The sequence below is a fragment of the Telopea speciosissima genome, chromosome 1 (assembly GCF_018873765.1).
Source record: "Telopea speciosissima isolate NSW1024214 ecotype Mountain lineage chromosome 1, Tspe_v1, whole genome shotgun sequence".
NCBI classification, from domain to species: Eukaryota; Viridiplantae; Streptophyta; class Magnoliopsida; order Proteales; family Proteaceae; genus Telopea; species Telopea speciosissima.
This window is the reverse complement of record NC_057916.1, coordinates 72,006,962-72,031,622: the sequence shown is the minus strand read 5'-3', so window position 1 is coordinate 72,031,622 and position 24,661 is coordinate 72,006,962. Positions and strand designations below refer to the sequence as shown.

Genomic DNA, 24,661 nt, shown 5'->3' with positions numbered 1-24,661 from the left:
TGCAGTCAACACTCACCCACCATTTGGTTGCAAAAAATATTGAAGGGAAGTGAAATTTTTCAAAAGAAAGAAAGAACGCTACTTGGTCGCTTGCGGCACACGGTCCCTGCTCCTAAACACAAGGCCACAAAAAATGACCGCCGTGCCCCCATGGAAAGGTGGAAATCTCTGGGGACACGATGGTCATTTCGCGTGACCCTATGTCTGGGCATAGGGACCGTTCACCGCACATGACCAGGTAGTGTTTTCTTGCCCTTTTCAAAATAAAAAGTATCTTTTGAAATCAATAACCCATATGATCATGTCTTTAATTCCAATTTTGTTTTAATGAGATAACTCTAAATCATTTAATTGGGTTATTAAATTTTACTTTACATCACATCCAAATTGTGCATTTGAAAAGAAATTTTTTTCTAAAAAGTGAGGGTTTCCCATGACCCTAGTATCACAAGGAATCTGCATATTACACCAATGAAGTTCTAGAGATTGGTATCACCCATGTGGAACCCACATTGTTAGAATAGGAGAAGATAAAGAATGTCAATATGGGTCTTATTGTTTAATTATTATGTGACACAGGTATATTGGAATCTGTCAGCACAAGGGCAACATATATTTCTTTTTTCCCTAGGAATTATTTTTAGATTAGATGTAAAATGAAAGTCTTCATTCATATTCAATGTATCTATTATTCCCATAGACCATGATATTATCATTGAATGTGGGAAGATTGCAAAGGATGATTTAACTACAAAGTAGAGAAAATCTTGGAGATTATCTCAATATGCAGATCCACAATCTTATATGATGTTTGTTTTTTTCTCTCTTTCCTAAAATCATGATTATCCTTAGAAAGAAAGTACCTCACTTGTGCAAGCAATAATGGTCACGCTTCACTTAATTGTTATGTAGAAGTGAATTTTGAATCTTTGATGAAAGTCACCAATCTTTTTGCCTCCCTTTTTGGGGTAACCCATCAGTCATCTGGCTTTGCTTTTCTTTTATAGTGACCTTTTTTTTTTTCTTTTTTTTTTTTTATCTCTTTAGACTCAATTACATATGTGAAGAAGCATAAAGTTTTCACCCAAAAAAAAAGTGAAGAAGCATAAAGTACTACGTTAAACAATCTCTTGGAAACAGCTCAAAATAGCCTTGTTGAATAAAAAAATATAAGAACCTAGTCCTTATCCGAAGAAAATTGAGGACTTAGATAGTTAGGATCCACAAAAGGAGTTGCTCACATCACTAAATACCAGGCTTGCATTTTTATTTTTATTTTTTAATTTATTTGTCATTCATGGATAAATATTTCGTTTATTTATTGTTACTATTTGCAGTTTGGTGTTAAAGTTTCAATTTACTTGTGAAGACGAGTTTAAGTTTCAATCTAATTGTGAAGATAGGCCTGGGCTCAATTAAGGGGACTCAAGGTTTGATTTGTGTTTTAAAAGCCTAGTCCAAACCGATCATGTTGCTAGTTGGCATGCACATTTTTCAAGTATACATGTGAAATGATACTATTTACCTTCATAAAAAAAAATTATTATGCTAAAATGGCAGAAAACTAAAGTTACAAATATTTAACATCTTAAAACTGTCAATAGGAAAATCCTATCAACTATTCAGTGTTTGAGTATTCACATCCTAATACATTTCATGAAACTGAAAACAAATAACAAATTACATCATATATGAAACTAGATTACATGTCACATAAGCAAATGCCCTTAAATACACCTTTACTCTTTTTTTTCCCATTTCTTTGTTTCTTTCTGGGTACACGTATTGTACACCTCTACTATTAAAACACTATTTATACGGACTCTGTTTGTTTCGGTGTAAAATTTTACCTAGAAAATTTTCACTTCAAAAAGTTTTACATGTAAAATTTTAAATAATGAAAAAGTGTTCCAATTATATATTTTTTTATGGAAACAAACGTTAGTAAATTTTTCAACATGTAAAATTTTACGTTTACGAAATAAAATTTTCCAGGTAAAATATTATGCTAAAACAAATAGATCAAATTGAAGGCCACACCAGTGGTATGACCATCCCTCTCACACTCTCTTTTCTCTTTGACCATGCGAATCTCCCTAGATATGAACCATGTGGCACCCCCTTCTGGGCCTCCATTGGCTTGGTGTGTAGGGGGGGGGGGGGGGGTCTATTCCACACTGGCAGCGTGGCAATCCATTGCCTATGATGTATATTTCATTAAGCATCTAGTGGGAAAGCCATAGCATAAATTCCTACGATGCCTTATAAAATGTTTCAAAAAACAAATTGGATATATGCAATCAAATCCATTCAGCATGTAATTAAATTCCTATCCTAGTATTCAATACATTTGCATACCTATGCACAAGCACAAAAGTTTTTAGTTTGAGAGTGAATTTACACGTACCACCGATGTATACTGCCCTCTCACATTCTCTCTCCTCTCTCGTGCATGGGGAATCCATTACATGTTGACAACGTATCGATCCCTTCCCCTTTTTATAGTTAGTAATCTCCTCTTGTGTTCATCAAAAGTTGTAAGTCCTCCCTCCACGGATTTGGGTCCTCTATAGTGCGACAGGGTTTGTAGACCATCCGATGGCCCGTAATGTTCGGGCACGCAGCCCAACATTGTGTAATGAGAAAATTAACTTCTTGAAATAATTGGTCTTTTTATTTTTTCGATTTTTCGGGTTGAGGGTTGGGAGGGGGTTGAACTTGAAACATTAAATAATTTTAAGGAGAATTAAGATTCTATATATTTTTATCAAAAAAAATTAAGATTCTATATAACATTATAACCACGACATTTTCCCACAAGATAAATGCGGATCGTTCTCCTCTCAGGTTCCCTGCCTGGTCAGGTGTGTAGGTTCCTCTCATAGGAGAGGTGGAAATGACGACCTCACCCCCTGCCCAAACACACTACCCGAGTGGGATGAGGTCATCATTTTCGCCCTCCTATGAGAGGAACCTGCGCACCTGACCAGGCAGGGAACCTGAGAGGAAAAAAATTTGATAAATGCAATCAAAATGAATTTGGGCTATTAGTTTTTTGGGAAAAAGTTCTCTGTCCGGGAGTGTGACCTATGCCAGCACTTCCATGAATTGATCTCTCTCCTCCCCATGTAAAAAGACATCTCTACCCCCTTGTTTAAGGAGGAGAGAGATAAACACATGGGAGTACTGTGCTGGTGTAGGCCATAGTACTCCCGTACAGAAAACTGCTTCCCTAGTTTTTTATAGGATCATAGTCCATAAGAGCCATTCTCCCATTGGAACTTAAAAAGCCACAAGGTTTTATTTATTTTTTTCTCCCTCAATCGATCGACAAAGGAAGTGTTGAACATGATATCAAAGTCATCAAACTCGCTATACTAACAATGAATCTATGTTCGACGACCCAAAGCAAGTCATACAAATCACATGTAATGCCACCCAAAAGAACAACGCGTGAGAGGCGATGTTGTGAATAATAAAAATTGGAAATATGTGGGATCTTAAATGATTTCATGTAGTAGTTGAGTTTCTCCAACTAAAAACTTAAAACTTTTGGATTAAACATTTCAACCAGAAACTGCTCTATCACCTTATTTGAGAGTTGTTTTGTAGCAATAAAACAACAACTCAAGCCTCAAGGGTTGTCCATTCTAAGATTTGTTCCCTTGTGCACATCATTGGGGAGCCCATGCTAGATTTTGCTACACAAGGGTCGTTCCAAGCTACGAGATCTCTCAACCCCACACAAATGGGATTATGAGCTCACATCCACATTACGCCAACACTCGTACACAACTGTTACATGCAACTATTATATCTGTAAAGGAAGGTAAAGAAAGAATACAAATGTGTGTTCGGCTTGTAGCAGAGTAGGCTTAAGGTAAAAAATACGGAGTCTGGATCATCTCCTAGGCCAAGGAGAGTACTTATTCTCCTGCAACATTAAGGAGTCAACACTTGGAGAGATGAGAAAGGCAACCTCTTCCACTAAATCTTCTATTTTTTTTTTTTTTTCTTTTTAAAACCCACATCCTAAGTGGGACCCACTGTTGAATATTTAATATTTTTATTTTTATTTAATTTTTTCAAATTTTTTTTTTTTCCGTCGTCTTTCTTCGTCATCTTCTTCGACCACTACAGTCTACAACACCCACTCTCGCCCCACCGCCTTTCCTTCCTCCCCTATACCCGTCCCTTCCCTACAATCCAACTCCCTTAGCCCTAAGGGTGTCAATTTGGGATCAGAACTTGGAACCGTCCCAGAACCGTACCGTTAAAACCCAGTATTGGACCGTTCCATTAATAAACGGGATGGTACTGGGATCTGATTTTGATACCGAATAATAAATGGGACAGGATTCCCAATGGTACCAGTACCGTAATACCGATTAGGTACCGAATGGGATCGTAACTATCAATAACTATCAATACCCTTTCAAAGAGTATATTTTATATTATTTTGATCAAGTTTTATGGCTGGAGTTTGATGTATTTGGATGGCATTTTTTCTTATGAAGGTTTCAGCTGATAGACCTTCAATTCTATTTCTATAATTTGTTTTGTGATAGCACTAAAAGTGTATATGGACTTATTTATTTCATCCTTAATAATTCTTAGACGTCATTTTGAGAAATGTATATGTGATCTTAAGGAAAAATTCAATTCATCATGATTTCATATTCTAAGTTGCTTTCAAAAGTAAGATATGCCTTAGATCTCATAATAGTGAATAGATCTACAACACTACTAATGAAATCATCTCGTAAGAAACCATTAAAGTTCTTCTCCCTTATTATATCTGGCTTAGAACTGTTTAGAAACCGGTACCATCTCATCCCTTTGATAATCGAGACCAAAACCTAGGTTTGATCCCATTAACTAAATGGGACGATACTAGGATTGACACCTTTGGTACCAGTACCAGTACCAATACAGACCCATACCAAATATCTAGAACTGTCACAATTGACACCCTTACTCAGTCCGTGCCTTCTTCTTCTCTTTATGTTCAACATCACTAGCACTTACAAATTTTCCCACAGATTTGTAAATGAAAACCCAAAAGTAGCTAATCATGTAATTTTTCTTGGATTTTTTTTAATTTGATCAATTATTAAATATTTTAAATATTTATAAAATTTAGATTTTACTTTTCGTTTTTAGATTCCGTTTGCAACGTTTCAGAGTGGGAAGAAACAAAAAATTTCTTTATTCTGTTCACTACAAAACACAAATTGTGTAGCAATCGGACGAGCACTCTATGGAACCCATCCACATGCGCGTACGCAAACAGAGCTTATTGTGGTTTTACAATTACCCTGTTGACGGCTTTGTTGCCGACCAAAATGGGGCCCACGTCCATTCACAGAAGAAAATTAAGAGGTGGGCCCTCATCAATCCAACGGCAGAATATACCCATTAGTCGACAAAAATTGAAGTAGCTCTCGCCAGCTATATATGTATATATAAATACTTAAAATTTAAGGATAATTCGCTTTTTGGATTTCAGTCAAAGTGTTATTAATTGAATTTATTACTAACATTTTATCAAAAAAAAAAATTTAATACTAAGACTCAGAATGACATGAATCTATAGACTATAGACATAGTCCCACAAAACTATAAAATATTATTTTTATTTTCGAAATCCTCCGCTTTCTTTTTATAATATTTTAATACTTGAAAGGCAGTTGTCCGGATGTAGGAGTAGGACCCTATGTGTATAAGAAATCTCAAAATTCATCCCCTCGGATTCTCATCCTACGGTTGGCAGAACACCCGCATAGTTGCGCGTGTTCTTGGAATCACAACCTGACAATTACTCCACATCGCGCGAAAGTCGAAACTAAGGTTTCCTTTGCTTGGGCCTTGGGGGCGACATGAATGGTAATTATAAAAAGGGATTTAAACTTAAAGGGAAGTATTAGTTGTTAATATCTGTGTTAAAGTTGTAATCTTCAAGTGACGCTCGTGCCAACTAAAATGATGACTCGTAACGAATGAACTGGACGTTTCGAAGCATCATTCTTGGGCACTTAGATCCTGATGAGTTTATTGTAGCCGTCGGATTGAGAATTATGAAATCAATTATGTCCCACCAATTGCAAACGAGAATTGTCACTTAATCAGCTATTTCTCTGCAGAGACTGGAGAGAGAAGGGAGGCCTTGCCCTCGTATTCACGACTTGTCCATAGTCCATACTCCTCACTCTCTCTCACACTCATGGAGAGAGAGAGTCCTTACCAAACTCTCTCCAGTCCCTAATCCCTAATCCCTATAATACCCTTCACTTTCTCCCTCTTTTGATCTCTCTCGCTTCCATTTAAGTTTTAATCTCTCATTCCCTCCCAGTTCGGCTATTCCTCCTCAATATCCGCAGATGGATTTTCTGTTGCAGAGCAGAGTCTCCTTTTAAGTGCCGGAGCACACAACACACACAAATATACTCAGAGAAAGAAAAAGAGAAAGAGAAAGAGAGGGAGAGAGGGAGAAAGAGGGAGAGGGAGCTTCTGTTTGTTGCTCTGTGATTCTACAATGTCGGGTTGCAAGGAGGAAGACCCTCGTATCCATCGCATCAGCACTAGAATACGCGTCGTTCCCAATTTCCCAAAACCAGGTTTTATACATATCTTATATTTGTTTGATAACCATAGAATTTTAACTTTCGGTTTTATGTACTCGATCGAAGAGCTTGTATTCTCAGTTGGGTTCTGTTCTTCTACTCGAAAAGTAAATGTAATCTGTGTTCGGTTGGAGTGTAATGCTCAAGGAGACAACATTTTGGTTTAGTTTTTTTTTTTTTAAAAACTTTTAGCAGTTTTCGCTTACGATACCTTTGCTGGTAATTTAATGACGATAATATCAGGGATCATGTTCAAGGATATCACCACCCTGCTACTTGATCCTAAGGCGTTCAAGAACACAGTAGATTTGTTCGTCGAGAGGTACAAGGGGAAAAATATATCGGTCGTTGCAGGTAAACCGGGCTGTTATCTACTTTTCTCTCCTTCATCTTATTATTTGTTTTTATATTCTTTCTGAATGCTGGATTTGATCAGTGTAACATGTCTGCTGGGTACATTTGCTTTGAAGGTTAAATTTTGGGTTTTGCTTGTTATTTTTCATTGGGTGGTGGGTCCGTCCTTTGAACAAAGTTGATTTAGCACAGTATGTTTCCTTTTTTCCTTCACTACTGCTATTCCAAACGTTTCGGGTTTTCTTTTGGGATGCCTTTTGGGTTTTTCTTTTCTTTCTTTTATGGCTGTTAGTATGTCATTGAGTGATGGTGTTTGACTATGAGTTATATTAGTGGGCTGTGTTATCGAGTATTGGCTCTGAACATTTCGACGCCTCACAATGCTCTTGTGAACTGTGTAACGATCCTATTTTCATGGTTGGTGGCAGGTGGTGGGTCATGGGTAATGGTTTCCCTCCTTGTTAAATGGTCCTACCTTATGCATGTTCAGACTCTAGTCTCTTATTTTTTTAAGTTATACTGTTCAACGATTTGATTCCGACCTTGTTTCTTCTTCTTCTTTGTGGTACATTTTGTTATTTTCTTGTTCAGTTCATAGTGGTTCTTGAAATGATAGAACATTGTCATCAGGATTATGACTCAGTTTGGGAGGATGAGGTTTGGTTTCAATGGTATTCTGGTGCTTCTAGATTCGTTGATGGTTGAATTTGATGGAACAAACCCACTTAACTCTAGTAAGAAATTTTTTTTATCAGAAAGATCAAGTTGGAACAGTATTTATGTAAGTGCTAGTGATCTTTGTCTTTATTGGTCTACTTTATTTCCCTGGTAAGTTTTCTCAGTCTGATAATTTTTCTCTTTGTGACATAGGGCATATCTATTGTAGAGTTGGAACTTTAACTTGATAGATTGACAAACTTTTTTCCCGTTTTGATGGATAACTTGATAGAATGAACTGTTGCTTGTAACTCCCAACAATAAATCTGTGTCAACTGTTACCTATTTGAATAAATTATGCATGAAACACATGGATGATCCTCATTGGTCTTTAGAATACCTGGCGTGAAGAAGAGTAAGCCTAGTTGCACCCTGTCTAAATTTAAATACTTAGTTCTGTACAGTATCTATCTGTACAATACTTATCAGCCAGTATTCCTATTTTGTGCTTAAAGAATAAACAAACTTCAATGTTCATTTTGTGTTCAGCCAGAGTCTTATGCTTAAAGAATAAACAAACTTCAATGTTCATTTTGTGTTATATGTATCGTAGTGTCCATGTGAATGCTGGGATCCAGGTCAAGCTATGTTGAGTTATTGCGGCGTGCTACAGTAATCTGGATCCAATTTATTTAAATTGTTCCTCATTTATTTTCTCTATATACTGCAATATGGATGTTTGTTGATTCATACATTTTCAATTTTGTTGAGTAGGATGATGTAAGGTAGTATCCGTTTCCCAATGTTTTGTATAGTAGTTTTTTTTTTTTTTTTTTTTTATAATTTTAAAATTGTCGTCTCCTTGCTTTCTTCCTACCTTCTAATGACTGTAGGTTTTTGATAATTGCTTGAGATGTCTTTCGAGTTACTTGGGGGCCTGCTTATAGTGTTCATGTTATGGCTGGAAAATTCTTGCTTCGGTGAACTTATGTATGCAATTGGTTGATGCATTAGTAATTTGACTTGATATTGATTTTCATGAATGATATGCATCATTTGTGATTCCCAATGAATGCTCCACTTGTTCAATTTTGATACATTGACAGTTATTTCAGTGTCAAGATACTTCCACCTTTATTTGGTAGCCTTTTAACTTCGTGAAAATTGAATTACTGTCAGTAATAATTGTCTCCCACTGCGGATTTCATGCTATTGGTTCAAGGTCATCTTTCAATATTAATTAGTAAAGCAGTTAGTTTTGCACACGCTCTACTATTCCTCACCAATAATTCCATTATTTCCTTGTTTAATGTCTGTCCATGATATTAGCTGTCACTGTTTCTTTGATATTTTTACTGATCGTTAATTATTTTCCTTCAATTGTCTCTTAATTTTGACTTGTTTAATATTTCATTATGACCTTTACATTGTCTCTTGATTATGGTCTTTATCGAATATTTCATGCGTCTCTTGGAATATTCGCAGTTAGTCTTGATATTCCATTTATAGTTTTTAACTTTGTTATTTTATCTGTTAGTAGCCTTCTTTTACTACATGATTTATATTGAGTGTACATGCACCCCCTATCCACACACACAGAAAGTAGTTCTGCACTTACAGATGTATGAATTGATACATTTTTCATTTGCTTGGAGTTTTCCTTTTTGGTATATTATATGCTGGAGCTGATTTTATAATATCCAAAACAAAAGTATCAAGCATTTTTTTCTTTCTCAGATTATTCTATTTTTTCCTAGGGATCGAGGCTCGTGGTTTTATTTTTGGCCCTCCCATTGCATTGGCTATTGGAGCAAAGTTTGTTCCTTTGCGAAAACCGAGGAAGTTGCCTGGTATTTTTCATCTTTCTGTATTAGTTTCCTGTTTCTTCCTTTTCACTTGTGTGTGTGTGTGTGTGTGTATTCTCTACAGTGTAAAACACCGTTCCTCATAGGTTTTATGCCCTTTCTGTGTTTGATACAGTTCCCAAGGGTTTAAAGTCATTTTATCCTTTTTTTTTTGTGAATAAAAATTCATTACCAAAGAAAGAAAAATATAGGGGCCTCCCTGAGGGAAAAGAAGGAAACAAAGAACAAAACCAAATATACAAAAATACAAGACCACACCCACATTAGAACGAGTGGGGAAGACCCCAAGAGGTAACAATATGCTTATTTGTCGGAAAATCAACACATCTAGAGGGACCACATACAACTTGCTTCTGACGTCAAATAAAATGGAGTCCCAAATCTGCTGAAAGGATCTAGCATTAGGAGACCATCTCTTGAGATTGTGCTCCAACCAAATACGATGAATAGCAGCACCAAAAGCTAGCTTACCCCTTGGACACAAATTGAGGAGCCCCCAAATGACATATCCATCTAGATCCATTCACGTTGAAAAGGTAAGATTCGTCTTCTCCGGGGCCAACATTGAGCAAGAAGCTGATTCCAAATCCTTGAGGAGAAAGGGAAATTGAAGAAGAGGTAGTCGACATCTTCATTGGCATTCCAACAAAGGCAACCAGGAAGAACATGGATGTGCCTTTGAATAAGGAAGGACTGCGTTAGGAAGCAGTTAGAGAGGGCCCGTCATTATGTGAAGCTGTGGCGGAGGATATGGGACTTGAACCAAACCAAATTGTGCCAATGAACAACCGAGCCTCAAGTTCTAAGAAGATTCCGAGCTGACATAGAGCTGAATAGCCCCAAAGAGGAGGTAGGCCAAGTAACCAAGTCTCCCCCACCAGCAGGCCTTCTGGGGATACCCGAGGAAGCAGAACAATAAAATACCAATTGGGGGGGGGGGGGTGGGGAACCCAATCGCCATCTTGAATATGTCAGAACCTTGGCCAATCGGTCTGAACCCAAACTGTGAATGGCTGTGTCACCCACTAAATGAAGGAGGACTCCTAGGGGATACCATAAAAGTCGAGCCAAAGCCTATTGAAAGTACCATCATCAATCAAAGAGTTGATAACTCCTTAAGCAAGAGGCCTAAGCTTCAGAATCATTCTCCAGACCCAAGAAGCATCGGAGATGAGGGGGGCATCCAAATAGAGTTATTTCGGGGATGTCTAGAATAGACTCAGTCAACCCAAATGCTTTAGCATTTATGATTCTGGGAAACAGCCTCTTTTAGTAAAATTTCACTGCTATTTGGCTGAATATTACTACCTTGGTAGGGGTTGACACTATGAACATGTAGACATAATGTACTATGGTATTGTCACCTTAATCTGCCATTTCTAAGACTGCTAGATTAAATCCTTTGCTAGATGGAATGTGCAGGAAACCTGTTCATGCATTCATATACCTACACATGTGATTGTAATTTATGCTTGTGTGTGCTCCACCATATGCAGTGATAAATGAGATATTTTCTGTACCTGATGCATATGAACTCTTGCTTGTGTTGCTCAATTCTCTTTTCCTGTTGGTAAAACACTGTTATCATTTTCTACTCCTGGCTGCTTTTAGGTTTATTTGATACTAGAATCTGTATTTGACAAGGACCTTTGTGACTTACTAGATTCTTTTCATTTGTTGTTTTATTAACTTTTTGGATAACCTGAAATTGGGAGATTACCTATAAGGATCACTCTTTTATTGTCTTACTTGTTACAAGCCAATCAAGGTATACATGTAGAGAAGTGACCCCAAGGTCTGGCCATGACCTAGATTCCTGTCAGTCATGGTTAAGCAGGGCTCTAGGATGTTTGGCTGGGGATAGGCAATTTGAAATAAAACTCGGTTGATAATGAAGTGTGACTTGACAGTTGATGGTGCAGGTATGGAAAATTTTTTGCTTATTAATGTGGAGTGATGAAATTGGGTGCTTTGTGCTTCTGTCCATATCTACCCTACAACAACCATGTCTATTAACTGTGTTCCCATAGTAATGCCACTAAACTGTCTTAATTTATAAATGCCAAGAAAAGGGACTTCCTTTTGTGACTTTGGGGGGTGGGTGGCAGTTGTATTCTGCTGAAGCTTGCCAACCTTGGGCAGAATGATGTCAGAAACATGTGGAGTGTTTTGGTCAGATAACTGAAGTAGTAGATATTAATTCCATGGTCATCCAGACACTCATACAGCCCTGGCATCTTGTTTAGGAGACCTTTCCCTTATTGTATTGTTATCTGTTGTAATATGGGTACAAAGGTAGAATTGTCTTATAGGGGTATTTTAGTCTTGTACTCTTTCCAGAATATTCTTCTTCATATTATAAATAAACTGGGCTGTGTGTCATATTGACACAAGTCATTCTCCCAATTCCTGAGTTAGATTTCATCATGGTATCCAGAGCCAAGAGAAATCGACCTAGGGATTCAAGCTTTCATGCTTGAAATTACTACCGCCGCCATTCTCCGACAGATCGCAGCACCACCACCACCGTAGCACCACTACTTCCGCCTCTGTCTCTTTTCTCGGCTCACCCTCCCTCTGTCGCGTCTCTCTCTCTCTCGTGACTCTCTCTCTCTCACGAAAATCCAGCGCCACCACCGCCGCTACCCACCGTCGCCACCTCCACCTTTCTGCCTCTGCCACCTCTTGGCGTCCTTTTCTCGGTTTTTCTCAGGGGTCGCCTCCTCTTTCCCTTGGTGGTCAGTTTATCCCACCAAGGGTCCTTTTTTCTCACCATTATGCTATAAATCTCCCTCTCTTTTTTGGAGATTTTTATGTGGTGTATCCCTTTCTTTGATTGAGCGATTTGGCTTCTATCAACTAGCAGACATGTCGGACGAAGAAAACTCCACTATTTCCTTTGGACAAGGTGGATCCTCTGTGCCTCGTGAGCGGGATTTTCCTTCTTTCCAGACTAACTCTGTCAAACTTGATGGGAATAATTATCTCATGTGGTCAAGATCTGTTTCTCTTGCTGTGGGTTCCCGTGGTTTAACTAGCACCTTTGTTCATCTTCCTACTGCTGGTAAGGCTCAAGATAAATGGGACATTGATGAGTGTTTGGTGATGTCCTTTCTTCTTAGCTCCATTGACCCTCCATCTACCAGAGTTATCTTCTCCTGGAAAATGCTGTTGTTGTTTGGAGTATTGCCAAAGATACCTATTCTAAGGTTGGCAGTGCTGCCCTGTGTTATGTGCTTCGCAGGAAAATTCATACGATGGAGCAGAAGGATCTTACTCTCAGCCAGTATTACAATACCATGCGGGGTATTTGGCAAATCTTGGTTTTTTATGGGAAGTTTACTACTACCTGTCAGGCTGACGCTATGGCCTATCGCAAGTGGGAAGAGAACCTTAGGGTTTATGATTTTCTAGCCGGGCGGAATATGGAGTATGACTAGATTCGACCCCATGTGCTTAATAAGGATCCATTCCCTTCTCTGGAACAGGCTTATGCAATCGTGGCTTTTGAAGAGGGTCGGCTGGCAGCCATGGTCTATACCCCACCTGTTGAACGTGCTGCTCTTTGCACTACCCCTGCCTCTGGGACTGCAAAGGGAATTTTGGCCCCTACCTCTAAGTCTGTTCGTGTTTGTACTCCACCTGGAAAACCTCCGGTAAAATGTGACTATTGTGGCAAGTAGCGTCATACCAAGAATCGGTGTTGGAAGCTACATGGTCGCCCATCGGAGTCTCTTGGGCTTGGTCAGCCACGGTCTGGAGGCAGTGCTGCCCATCAGTCTGTCACTGAGGATGATTCTTCTGATGCTCCTCTCTCTTCTGATGAGCTAACCAATTTGCATCGTTTGATGTCTAGGCTGGAATCTCGGACTTCAGCATCTTCGGCCCATGCAAGTGTTGCCTCTGCCACTACTTCCTCTTCCTCTGATGGTCCTACACCTCCTACTTCAGGTATTTGGTTTTATGGTCATAGCTCCTCCGTCAACCCTATTCCATGGATTATTGACTCTGGAGCTACAGATCACATAACTGGTTCCCGTTCGTATTTTTCACATTATTCTCCATTGGCTGGTAATAATAAAGTCAGGGTTGCTAATGGTTTTTTTGCTCCTATTTATGGGAAAGGCCTTATTAAATATTCTCCTTCTCTTTCCTTGTCTTACGTTCTTCATGTTCCTAATTTTTCTACTAATTTATTATCAATTAGTAGTATTACTCGTGATTTGAATTGCAAGGTCATTTTTTTCCCTTCTCATTATGTGTTTTAGGACTTGGAAACGGGTAGTACGATTGCATGTGGTAAGATGGAAGGTGGCTTGTACCTGTTAGACCAGCCTTTTAATGCATTATCCACCGTGGCTTCTCTCCCAGGATCTTCTTCTAAAGCACCTGCTGATTTGCACACTTGGCATCGTCGATTGGGACACCCCCCCCTTTAAGAACTCTTTCTAGTTTATTTCCTGGTTTTTCTAAGTCTTGTAATTTGCACAATTTTCACTGTGATGGTTGCATTCTTGCCAAGCAAACCAGAAATACTCATCCTATTTCTGATAATCGTAGCTTAGTTCCTTTCAGTTTAATACATTCTGATGTGTGGGGCCCTACCCGTGTGGTTTCATCTTCTGGTTTTCGTTGGTTTGTGACGTTTATAGATTGTTATAGTCGAACTACTTGGGTTTATTTAATGCAGCAAAAGAGTGATGTGTTCCAAAATTTTCAGCATTTTCACAATATGGTTCATACTCAGTTTGATGCCAAAATCAGAATTTTTTGGTCCGATAATGGTACTGAGTACTCTGTTGGGTCCTTTCAGTCTTATTTTTCTGCCCATGGCATTATTCATCATGCTGTTACCATTGCAACTTTTCTTATTAATCGGATGCCCTCACGTGTCCTGAGTAACAAAAGCCCCTTAGAAACTCTCCTTGGACCTGTCACTTTTCTTGTTCCTCCCAAAGTTTTGGCTGTGTTGCTTTTGTTCGCAATCATCAAGTCCATGGGAAATTAGTTTCCCGGGGTCTGCGGTGTATTTTTCTTGGATACTCTGCTACCCAAAAGGGTTATAAATGTTATCATCTGTCTTCCCGAAAAATTTGTGTCCATGGATGTTGTTTTTCAGGAATCTATTCCCTTCTACCCTGTCCCTCTTCAAGAGGAGTCTGTTCAAAATGAAGAGGTCCTTTAGTGTATTCCTCTTATAGGGTTACCCTGGGAGGAAGAGAAAGTTCTTGAAGATGGGGTTACTAGTCAGGAACAAGATCAAAGGCAAAGTGTGATCCCTTCTCAGGGGGAGACCTCTGTGGTTCCTGTTCAGGGGGAGACCCTGTGTCAATGGAAACCATAGTTCAGCCAGTACAGGAGAATAAGGTTCAGGGAGATAAGCCAATTAAAGTGTTTGCCAGGAAGAGGAAACAAGAGCTGCACAGGCCTGCTACCATCTCTCCTACTCAATTGACTGACACGATTCCAGGTGCTATTGACCCTATTCCTTCTGGTAAGCAACTCTCTACTCCTTTGAGTGATCCTACTCTTGACCTTCCTATTGCTGTTAGGAAAGGTAATCGTAGTTATACTCATCATCCTATCTCTAATGTGGTCTCCTATGACTCTTTGTCTCCTAGTTTCCAGACATTTCTTGCTTCTTTGTCCTCTGTTTCTCTTCCTAACTCTTAGCAGGAGGCAATGGCACACTTAAACTAGAAAGAAGCTATGGAGGAAGAGATGAGAGCCCTAGGTAAAAGTAACACGTGGAATTTGGTTCAGCTACCACCTGGAAAGAAAGTTGTAGGATGTAAATGGATTTTTTCAGTAAAACATAAAGCTGATGGAAGCATTGAGAGATATAAAGCCAGGCTCGTTGCTAGAGGCTTTACCAAGATGTATGGGATTGATTATCAGGAGGCGTTTGCTCCAGTGGCCAAAATGAATATTGTGAGAGTGCTCCTGTCATATGCAGTGAATCAGAGATGGGACCTATTTTAGCTTGATGTAAAAAATGCATTCTTGCATGGTGAACTAGCTGAAGAAGTCTACATGGACATTCCACCAGGTTTTGATTCTCAGAAGACTCAGGGGAAGGTGTGTAAGCTCAATCGAGCTCTATATGGATTAAAACAATCCCCTCGGGCTTGGTTTGGTAGGTTCCATAAAGCAATGGTTTCCATTAGGTTCAAGCAGAATGCCGATCACACATTGTTCATTAAAAGGACTACAACATATGTGGATATGTTAATTGTGTACGTGGATGACATAGTTATCACAGGAAGTAGCCAGGAGGAGAATGAGTTGTTGGAAAAATATTTGGGCACTGAGTTTGAGATTAAAGATCTGGGTAAGCTTAGGAACTTTCTGGGTAATGAGGAAGCCTACTCTAACAAAGAAATCTCCCTATCTCAAAGGAAGTACACCATGGATCTATTAACTGAGACGGATATGTTGGAATGTAAGCCAGCTGAAACCCCTGTTGAACCAAACTGTCCTCTCCGGTAAAAAAAGGAGAACTAGTGAATAGAGAGCAGTACCAAAGATTGGTGGGCAGACTTATTTACCTATCTCACACTCATCCAGATATTGCATTTGCCATAAGTCTGGTAAGTCAGTTCATGCATGATTCTTACTCTACCCATTTGGATGCAGTTTACAGAATTTTAAGATATTTAAAGGCTGCACCTGTGAATGGGATTTCGGTTTCTCCTCATGGTCACCTGAAAGTTGAAACATATACAGATATTAATTGGGCTGGATCTCCTGACGATAGGTGTTCTACTTCCGGTTACTGTACCTATGTGGGAGGTAATCTTGTTACTTGGAGGAGTAAGAAACAAGCGGTTGTGGCTCCTTCCAATGCAGAGGCTGAGTTCAGGCTGTGGCCCAGGGTATTTGTGAGGTTCTTTGGCTCCAAGGGTTGTTGCAAGATCTTGGAATTCATGTTGAAATGTCAATGCGGTTGTACTCTGATAGTAAGTCTACAATCAGCATTGCTCATAATCCTGTTCATCATGATCGAACAAAGCATGTGGAGATAGACCACCATTTCATCAAGGAGAAGATCGACAATGGTCAAATCTGCATCTCTTTTGTTCCTTCAAATGATCAGCTTGCTGATATTTTTACCAAGGGTTTACATACTAAGTTGTTTAGTTCTATCGTTGGCTAGTTGGGCATGATTGACATCTATGCACCAACTTGAGGGGGAGTGTTGTAATATGGGTACAAGGGTAGAATTGTCTAATAGGGTTATTTTAGTCTTGTACTCTTTCCAGAATATTCTTTTTCATATTATAAATAAGGTGTGCTGTGTGTCATATTGACACAAGTCATTCTCCCAGTTCCCGAGTTAGATTTCACCATTATCAATACCAGCCTGATGGTTGAATTTGGGTTCTGACTTGTACAGTTTGCTTAACTGGGTGGAAATTCTATCTTACTTAATGATTGAAGAATTATATTTACTTTATTTTACTTCTACTTTCTTCCTTTTCTCTATGAAAGAGGCTTTCCACTCTCTATTTCTGCAACTTATATCTATGGAGATGCTAATTTGAGAGCAAGTTTGATGACATGCATCTCTCTCTTGATCCACACCCAGACACCCACCACCTAAAAAGTGCCTTGCTTTTCTGCTTCTCCTCTTTGTGTATCATATCATCTCCTATGAAAACTCTGTTTTCTCATCCCTTCTTTTCCCAAACTGGGCATTTTATCTTGATTTTGGCCTTTCAGAGTGGAAAAGTAGGAACTGCCTAGGCTTGCAAGGTCAGTCCTAGTTTTTGAGAATCCTGTGCAGGTAGGTGGATTGAATTGTTAACCTTATTAGATTTCTAGTTCTTAGGTAGTATGTTCAATAAGAGTAACAAATTCTTTCTAAAACCCACAATTCAATAACAAAATTTATCTATTATAAAATTAAGTTGGTTAAATGAAAGAAAATTCATTATCCCAAAAATAATTTGTCTTCCTTCTATTGATGGTGATTTTATTCTTGGAAATAATTTCCTTGATAATTATCTACCAATGCAAATTCTTCATAAGTCAATTTCACTAACTTTAGCCAATGAGTTAGTAAAAATACATTGATAAAATAGCATGTGTATCAACAACAACAACAACAACTCAGCCTTATCCCAACTAAATGGGGTCGGCTACATGGATCGTTCCCGTCCAATCAGCTCTATTTGAGGTCATACTTGATACAAGGCCTAAGCTATGCATGTCTTTCCTCCCCACTTCTCCTAAGGTCATTTTAGGTCTGCCCTTGGCTCTTTTAGTTCCTTCAATCTGAATCAAATCACTCCTCCGAACTGGAGCATCCAAACTCCAAAGGCCTCTGTTGAACATGGCCTTGCCACCTCAAATGACTTTCTCGTAGCTTATCATGTATCAGAGCTACTCCCAAACCAGCTCTAATCTGATCATTCCTTACTTTATCCTTCCTAGTTTTGCCATTCATCCATCTCAACATCCTCATCTCCGCTACATTGAGTTTATCTATATAATGCTTCTTAACTGCCCAACATTCCACACCTACATCATAGCTGGTCGTATGACTGTCCTATAACATTTTCCTTTAATTTTTAAAGGAATTGGCCGATCACACAACACTACAGATGCACCTCTCCACTTCATCCATCCTATTTTAATTCTCTGTGAAACATCATCATCTATATCACCTTCTTTATTTATGATTGAGCCAAGATACCTAAAACAATCACTTTGCAGAATCGCCCTCTCATCAATTTCCTCCACCTCAATATCCGTCCTAGTGTAACCAAAGTTACACACCATATACTCCGTCTTCATGCTACTTATATTAAAACCTTTTGATAACAAGGTTGATCTCCATAACTCTAACTTGGTGTTAATCCTTGCTTTTGTTTCATCCACCAAAACAATATCGTCAGCAAAAAGCATACACCAAGGAACCTCATATTGAATGTCTAGTTAAATCATCCATGATAAGCGCAAACAAATTAGGGCTTAAAGCTGATCCATGATAAAACATCATGTGTATAAATGTTCAAGTATTGACATAGTTCAGGTATTAGAAAATGAAGATGAAGAAGAAGAAATTTAAGATAGAAACAAGTTTGCTGCAAAGATTTGGAGTTGGAGGACCATCTTCTGTGATTGCGTTCCATCCAGATGTGGTTGATTGTGGCATCATAGCTAACTTGCCAACAACATCACAAGGAGATTTGCAGGCAAAGGACATATCTACCCAAATCAATTCCCTTGCGAACGAAAGAATCATATGGATCGAAGGCCAACATTTTGCCAGGAGCCCCTTCCAAACAGAAGTGGACAAAGGGCAAGCAAAAAAGTGATGATCCACATCTTCCTGAGCATTCCAACAGAGGCAGCATGAAGGAGATTGAAATCTGACAGTGAATGAGAAAACTACTGCATTGGGAGGCAGTTGGAGACGGCTCGCCAAACAATGAAGCTGTGATGAGGAATGTTGTGGCCTTTGAACCACTAACTCGCGTCAAGGAGATGGTGAGCCTACGAATTCTGATGAAGTCCCAAGCCGCTTTGAAGCTGAAAAGGCCCGAAGAAGATGCAGACCAGGCAACATTATCACCCCTACCATGCGGCCTTCTAGGAATGGACGATAAGGCATTCTAGACAGCTAGGAATGGACAATAGTCTGGCCTAATTGTTAGGTTTTGATATATGTGATATTGAATAGACTGCTACCTTTTGATATTGAATAATTATATTAGGCATTTAAAAGTAGATTTCTAGTTTCTCTTTTCTTTTATAATTAGTCAGTGTTTTATATTTTTTTATCTGGCTGACGTGGCAATTCTACCGTGTAGGCATAGACCAGTCCTTATCCATATTTTTTGACTCCCACACGTCTATTCAAATGAAATTCAGTTTTTGTTGTGATTCCTTGTTTTCAGTCACTACCTTTATATGCACGGAACATGAATTTTCATGTTTGTCAACTTGTCTTGAGAGGAATAGTTAGTTTTTGAATGTTTTGCAAAAGGATCCTGTTTCTAGTTCAATCAAACAGGAGAGAGCAGTTACAGTCAAACACATTTTGACTGGTCCTGGTCTGGTATTCACAAATTATGATGCCTTGAGTCTATTACAGACTGGTGCATGACATTCTTTTTAGTGCTTGAAGATGTGGAAGACTTATTTTACCCTTTAACTTGTTTCTGAATTAAATACAATAGTCAGTGTTTTGAGCTTGTATCAATTTGTTTGATTATTATCTTGATTGTAGGTGAAGTTATTTCAGAAGAATATGTGTTGGAATATGGAACAGATTGTTTAGAGATGCACATTGGAGCAGTTAAACCAGGTGAACGTGCTTTGATAGTTGATGATTTGATAGCCACTGGAGGTACACTCTCTGCAGCAATGAAGTTACTTGGTATGTATTTCCTTTGTATCATTAATTTATTTTCTTGGATGTGGAAACCCCATATCAACATTTTAAAAGTGTAGTTGGGTGCAAGAAATACTGAGATGGTTAGTCTCGGGCCGTGGCTTATTATGCAAACATTTTCGGCAAACCTTGATTAGCTAATGCAAATATTGAGAAGCTATTCACCGAGTTACTGCCCATGCTTCAAGTCCAGTAGCTGTACCAGATAACACTTCCTATATCTTTCACATATTCACACATGTAATCTGAAAAATCTAAGATTATCTTACCATGTCACATTCATCAAGAATGCTGATGATGCAGTACCATTGCCTTGGACCGGTATGAACCCGTTTGGAGGCCCATGTCAACATGAACTGGGTCCAACTATGGTTTTAGTCCAGTAGTATAATTAGGCATTAATTTAGAGGTTATTATTTGGGTTTATATTTGTAATTTGATACTTATCTCATGCTTAGAACTGCTTGTTATTAATTGGAAGTTTGAGTTCAAGATAGATACGATTAGGAGTTTTTCTTTGTTTATATATGTATGATTCCAACGATTCGATTAGATTGAATGGAACACTGAGTTGGAGTTTCTCATGCTTGTGGTGCGAGTGCCAGGCTGTGGCCAATAGTTTGAAAGCTTGATTGATACCACTTTGATTTCGCGAAATATTTCTGTTTCGACAAAGGTCGAAACAAAACTGGGTGCGACTAAATAGGAACGACTGTTTCAATTTGGTTTCGGTACAAAACAGTACAAATAAAAGCATTGTTCTGATAAAAAAAAAAATTGGTTTCTGCCTGGTTTCGATTCGGTTTCTCTTATTAGAAAGAAAGAACAAAACAATCCCAGATTTGGAATTTTTGGCCTAATCACCTACATTTCTTAGTGGAACAAAAATGTTGGATACTACTGCAACGCATCTACAACGACAATTTACCCCATTTGTGCAAGATTTGTGTAAGATTCAAACTTAGAGGTAAACTCTTTTTCCCCAAAGGTTTGAGCTTTCCCAAAACTCTATATGGTATTGACATAGAATTGAAGGAATGATTTTGTAGGGGTGTTTTAACCTCGGTTGTACAGTTGTACTTGTCACACTTTCGATATTGTGCAACGTTAAATGGTTTTTCTTCATTCTTAGTGCATATTGTAGTTGTTTCATTGAATTCTGTGTGTTCTAATACTAAATTATGTGTACCACAACAACAACTCAGCTTTATCCCAACTAAATTGGGTCGGCTACATGTGTCCTTGCCCTCCATTCAGCTCTATTCGAGGTCATACTTGATACAAGGTCTAAGTGATGCAGGAACGATGGCTAGGAATTGTTAGTTTTATTTTCTTTAAATTTTGGTTCAATCTGTGGTTTAGTTCTGTAGTTTGGGTCAGTTTAAGTGGTCATGTGACTATTTAATGGGTTATGTTAGATTTCCAACGTAGGATAGTAGTTTGTTGCTAATTTTGATTTTATTTTAGGAAGTCATGATAGAGATAAACTTCCATATGTGGGAAGAGTTATGGTCATATTAGGAGTGTGTTTTAGTTTCCTTTTAAAACAAGGTTAATGTAGAACTAATCTAGGTTAGAATTAGTCCCAAATAACCCAGAGTACTCAGCAGTCACAAAACTCAAAATAGAAACTGAACCAGAAATTAGAAGGTTAGAAATTTAGCCAAACCAGCCAACTGATGGATACCCCTTTTGGATTGAGGGTAGAGAATGATGGGGGAGAGGCTGCCTTCAAAATTCTGTTCACTTCTGATGGCTTGATGTGAAATTATCAAGGATTCGCCAAAAATAGAAGGTTAGGAGAAAACCTTCCACAACAGGTTGTTGGTGCTCGCTGCAATAACCGAGTGTGAGACTTGGTATGGGGAGTTTGTTCTGCAGATTTGGGTCAGTTCTAATGGTGGAATATGGGGATGGAATGCTGGGGATGAAAATAGAAAGTATGGAGATTATGGAAGCTTCAGGCCTGGAGTGGGGGTGGAAGTGAAGATCGAATGGACGTGATGGTGGGAAGGTTGTATGCTCCAAAGATCAACTAAAACTGATGGTTGTTGCAGAGGTATAAACTTCACAAACCCCAGCACCAGATATGGAAGCTGGGCAGCAACAAGATGGCTCGAACTTTAATGGAAGAACAGCAGCAGCAGAGATCTGGAGTAGCAGCAGTAGCACTCGGATGGTCTTCTCAATGGTTGGAGTAGTCACAATAATACAGCAGCAGTCAGGGATCGATGGAGAAACAGAGAAGATGAAGAAATAGAAAATAGAAGGTTGGGGGATAGATGAATTAGGCTCTCTCTGCCAGGCTCCTTCAGCACTTCAAGTCAATCACTCAACTTGAGAAGAAATCACACTTGCAGCAAAGCAAAACAATATTTTCATTCATCATAATCAAATCATCGGGGTTTCTAAAAGCCATTATAAACATATGGAGGGCAAAGCTTGCTCCTCAAGAAAGAAGAAAATAGAAACTTAACTAATTAACTTCGATCTAAAAAAATAGAAAAATTTCCTAATTAACTTGACTGAAATAAAATAGTAACTAGGATTGACATGAAAATAGAAACTACTAAATACTAATTGATTCTAAAGCCTTCAAATCTCTTCAACTGAATCATGCGGACTCCACTTTAGATGGCTTAATAGGTGCAGCCGAACTCCATAGTCTGTGCTTCCCACCCTTTAAGTTGTCTTCATCGGTTCAGTTTAAAAGACTAAGACATTGACAAAATTGCCCCACGGTTTCTTCTAGTAATTATCTCACCAAGCCAAATTAAGGGGCTGTGACACTGTTCACGTGAACAGTGTTTTGGCCTCTTCTTCTTCAGGTTTTGATCTACATCAAATGTTTGTAAGGGCCTTTCCCATGATATTGATAGTTGAATGAAGTTTTTTTGGTTCGAGATTCTTATGCTGCTGTGTGCTGTGGCTATGCGTCTAGTTCTTCTTCTTCCTTTTTTCTCGGTTTTAAAATCTCCTCTTTCACAGGTCTGATCTCTTAATACTCTCTTCCTTTTATTCTCCTCTCATATTCTTCTTCTTTTCACCTCTCATATCCTCTTTCCCTGTTCTAGGCGGTACCCTGTTTTAAAACTGATTTTAGACCTCTATTTTTTTTTTCCATAGCTCCATTATTAGTTGTTAATTAGCCATGCAATTTAGAATTTAAGTTTTTTTTGCATCATTATCTATTATATTCGGTTATTACTTGTCAGTTTCTTCACCTGTTTATAAGCTTTTCATACAACCTGCTCTGTTTTCCTGAGTTTCTGCAACTTTTCCATTGTAGCATCTTAAACGCTGTTATGTTATGTTGATTCTATCCCTATGGTCTCAGCCCAAACCGGACTGTTTTGAGCTGCCCAGTTTATTCATTACCTTAGACCTTAGCTCACAGCTGGTTTTTCAATGTTAGGTTGAAGAAGAACTCTTCTCCTTATTGCTACGAAAGTCTTATCCTTTGTTATTAACAAGTCCCTCTAGTCTTAAGTTTGTTTCTAGTTATTCCCCTCCTTTAATTTGTCTTCCAGGATTACCTTCCCTCTTCACAATTAATTCCTGGCACGATCCCAATTCTGATTCTTACTTTTAAAGGTTTTACTTGTCTTTATATTTACAAGATTGCCACTCCCCCTTATAAGCCTAGAAATATTTACTGTTTGCCACTATACTCTTGAATTGAGTTTGCTAATATTATATTGGACCCACATCAAACCCAAATAGGGTTTCCGAACCCTTGGGATTGCATCACTAAGCTATGCATGTCTTTCCTCACCACTTCTCATAGGGTCATTTTAGGTCTGCTCCTGGCTTTTTTAGTTCCTTTAATCTGAATCAAATCACTCCTCCGTACTGGAGCATCCAAAGGCCTCCATTGAACATGGCCATGCCACCTCAAATGGCTTTCTCGTAGCTTATCATGTATTGGAGCTACTCCCAAATCAAATGGAATATGATCATTCCTTACTTCACCCTTCCTAGTTTTGCCACACATCCATCTCAACATCCTCATCTCTGCTACAATGAGTTTATTTACATGATGCTTCTTAACTAACCAATTGATGCACATAAGTCACATAATAGGCTTATTTTATTGGAAATAAGCCTTGAGTGGGGTTATGTATGCATTGGGCCTTTGATCCCCTGTGTTTTCTTTGTAATAGGCCACTTTAATGGGCCCAAAATGTGGGTACAAGGAAGGCATACGGGATTAGGCTTGGTTGTAGCTTATTTTCATATTTTCTAGATTTATTTAAGAGTCCTTTTATATTTCTAGGTAGAAGTCTAATAGCCACTAGAGTATCTCCTACTTTTTAGTATTTGTCTTTTTGAATTCCAAGGCAGCATTAAGTGCCTTCTATTATCAGTTTTCAAAGTCTTGTTTATAGTTCCTATGTCTTGGGAACAGCTTTCTAGGTCTTGAGTGTAGTTTTCCATGTCTAGGAATTGTTCTCTATGTATGGGAATTCCAAAGGGGTTTTGGAATTCTAAGTGTCGCTTAATTGCTATTGTATTGTACTCAAGATTTCTCTCTATATAATGTAAATCCTGGCTGCTCTCAAAGGCAACCCATAATTTTGAAAACAAAAATCCTTTTATAAGAACCCTTGTGAGAAACAAGAGTTGTGAGACTCAGCAACCTAGGTGGGACTCCTGCGAATTGGCCTAGGTGGGACTCTTATGGCTGGTAGACTGGTGGGACTCTAGCTCTACAATCTAGCTATCTATTTTCATACCTACCTACTCTCTTCCAGATTTGA

At 38.6% G+C, this 24,661-nt stretch overlaps 1 protein-coding gene across 1 annotated transcript in view; it reads left to right on the top strand.

Annotated features, from left to right (window-relative positions):
• Positions 1–6,447: 6,447 nt before the first annotated feature.
• The window catches only part of LOC122668813 (adenine phosphoribosyltransferase 3-like), a 31,647-nt gene continuing 13,433 nt past the window's right edge, over positions 6,448–24,661 (top strand). Inside the window, exons 1-4 of the mRNA XM_043865350.1 lie at positions 6,448–6,617; positions 6,867–6,977; positions 9,392–9,484; positions 19,737–19,886. Of these exons, the coding sequence (XP_043721285.1) occupies positions 6,536–6,617; positions 6,867–6,977; positions 9,392–9,484; positions 19,737–19,886 (436 nt within the window). The 5' untranslated portion in view covers positions 6,448–6,535. The remainder of the gene's footprint in view (positions 6,618–6,866; positions 6,978–9,391; positions 9,485–19,736; positions 19,887–24,661) is intronic.